The sequence below is a fragment of the Capsicum annuum genome, unplaced genomic scaffold, assembly GCF_002878395.1.
Source record: "Capsicum annuum cultivar UCD-10X-F1 unplaced genomic scaffold, UCD10Xv1.1 ctg69202, whole genome shotgun sequence".
Taxonomy (NCBI): Eukaryota; Viridiplantae; Streptophyta; class Magnoliopsida; order Solanales; family Solanaceae; genus Capsicum; species Capsicum annuum.
Window position 1 is genome coordinate 1 of NW_025878816.1, and position 1980 is coordinate 1980.

The 1980-nt window shown below is 36.6% G+C and overlaps 1 protein-coding gene across 1 annotated transcript; it reads left to right on the plus strand.

Annotated features, from left to right (window-relative positions):
• Window positions 1-154: 154 nt before the first annotated feature.
• LOC124894074 lies at window positions 155-1578 on the plus strand (the record flags this gene model as incomplete). The annotated part of the gene is given in 2 exon segments (XM_047404829.1): window positions 155-454; window positions 1301-1578. Coding segments are annotated over 2 exon segments (375 nt in total), but the record flags the coding sequence as incomplete, so codon positions are not given.
• Window positions 1579-1980: the final 402 nt, after the last annotated feature.

Consider the following 1980-nt stretch of genomic DNA (forward strand, 5'->3'; position numbering starts at 1 on the left):
CTCTGCTTGCGATGTTATTGTTACTTTATGCCATTTCTTAAGTTTTCCTACCTTTATCTTGTCCGCGGGAGGTACTTAAAGCATGACTTTTAAAAGTTTGCATAGGGCAAGAAGCAGGAGTGTGACTAAACTGATTTTTCTTTCTGGTTTTAAGCATGATGCTATTCCTCAGCGACCTCAAAATGAGCAAATTGAAAAGCTCAAGAAGTTCAAGGCTGTGTTGGAACGCATTTTGATTTTCTTGCAGCTCAATAAGCATGACATTCAGCTTACTCACAAGGAGAAGTTGTGTTCGGTTGAGAGGCACATAGGTTTCTTTCTTAGCAAGCCTACTTCTCCTCCTCTGCAGGGGCAACTTCCTCAGTCTTCCATGCAGCTTCAGCAACCACAATCTCTTGATGTTCAAACTAATCCACCGATGCAACCTCAACTTCATCAGGCACTATCTTCGCAGGTATGTCATCAATATTTTATTCCACTATTATCTTCTGGAGTCTATTTTACCAGCTGTATGGTGCATCATGCTGGATTTACTAGATTTTAATACTATAAAAGGACTCTTGGCAAACAGCTAACCAAATGTCTCAGTCGTCATTGAAAGTTCTGCTAGCGTTTATATTGGGATAATGGTGCCCACGTGGTCTTCAAATCCTATGTTCGCCTCTGGTCTTGCAGTAATCTGAAATTAAGGAGAGTTATGTTTTTTTTTTCCTTCCGCGGGGATGATATATTGGAGTTGTGATTATTCTCCCAATATAAATCTCTCATGTTATAAATGATCTCTCATGTTTCTTCTGCTTTATTCTAAGATCTCATTCATTTCATTATGAAAGTATGGAGGTTGAGGATTAGGGTAGAAGCTTAGTAGGTAGTTGAGTGTTGTCGTACTTCTAGTAGTATGATTTAGGTATCATGTAGTTTCTTTTTCTCCATTGTGTTTTGTTACACTTGTTTTGTATATTGCTATATTGTTGTCTCTTTTTTCTTTCTTTTTGATTGAGGGTCTATCAGAAGCAACCTCTGAACCTTGCAAAGGTAGAGGTAAGGTATGCTTACATCCTATCCTCCTCAAATCACACTTGTGGGATTACACTATGTATGTTGTTGATTGTTTATGATCTCATGTGTTTAAAGTTATTGATCTCTTGCAATTTATAAATCTCGAGTAACTCTTGATCTCTCGTGTTTTATATAAATGATCTCCTTGATTTTGTTCTAAAAAAATTTGTGTTAAGTTAATGATCTCTTGCAATTTACTCTCAAATTATTAATTATGTCTTGTACGTTATATCCTACACAGGCACAAAGTACAGGAGCACATCAGACAGCTATGCTGGAGTCCGGTGGGCAAGATACTGCTTCTAAGTCTGATTGATTAGATGGCAGTTCAGATGGAATTGCTTTATGTATTAATAGGTTCTGGTATTAATAGGTTGGTTTTTAGTTTTTGTGGATTGTGTTCTGGTTCTAAACTTGATGAGCATTTAGATTATGTAAAATGCTCAAGAACCCATGCACTATTGTAAAATACTTAAAACTTTGTGTGGGAACCCAGGCTAAAAAGGAGATCTTGAATTATTCCCACCGCCTCTCATTACATTAAATTCCCAAGTTTTCTTTTGCTCTTGTTTTTCTTTACAAAACTTTTTGTATTCAATCCCATTAACTATTTGGGGCTCGATTAATCTAGATTCATATTGGAAAGTTCTACGTTGGGAGGTAAGCCCTCCTTACAAAAGGTGATTCGTACTCAGGTTCGAACCCTTTGCTCTTTTGCCTTTTCTCTCTTTTCCTTTGTGGTTGCTGTTTTGATGCTTCTCTTATTTTCTTTTCTCTCTTCTTTCTTAGATCTTTTTAGTTCATTCTTGAGTATTTAAAAATTGAAATAGCCTTCTCCTCCAGGTTGTTTACCCTGTCTGAATCTTTAGCAACATTATTTTCACAAACAAAGGTCACACTTTTCCTCAATTTATTCATGGT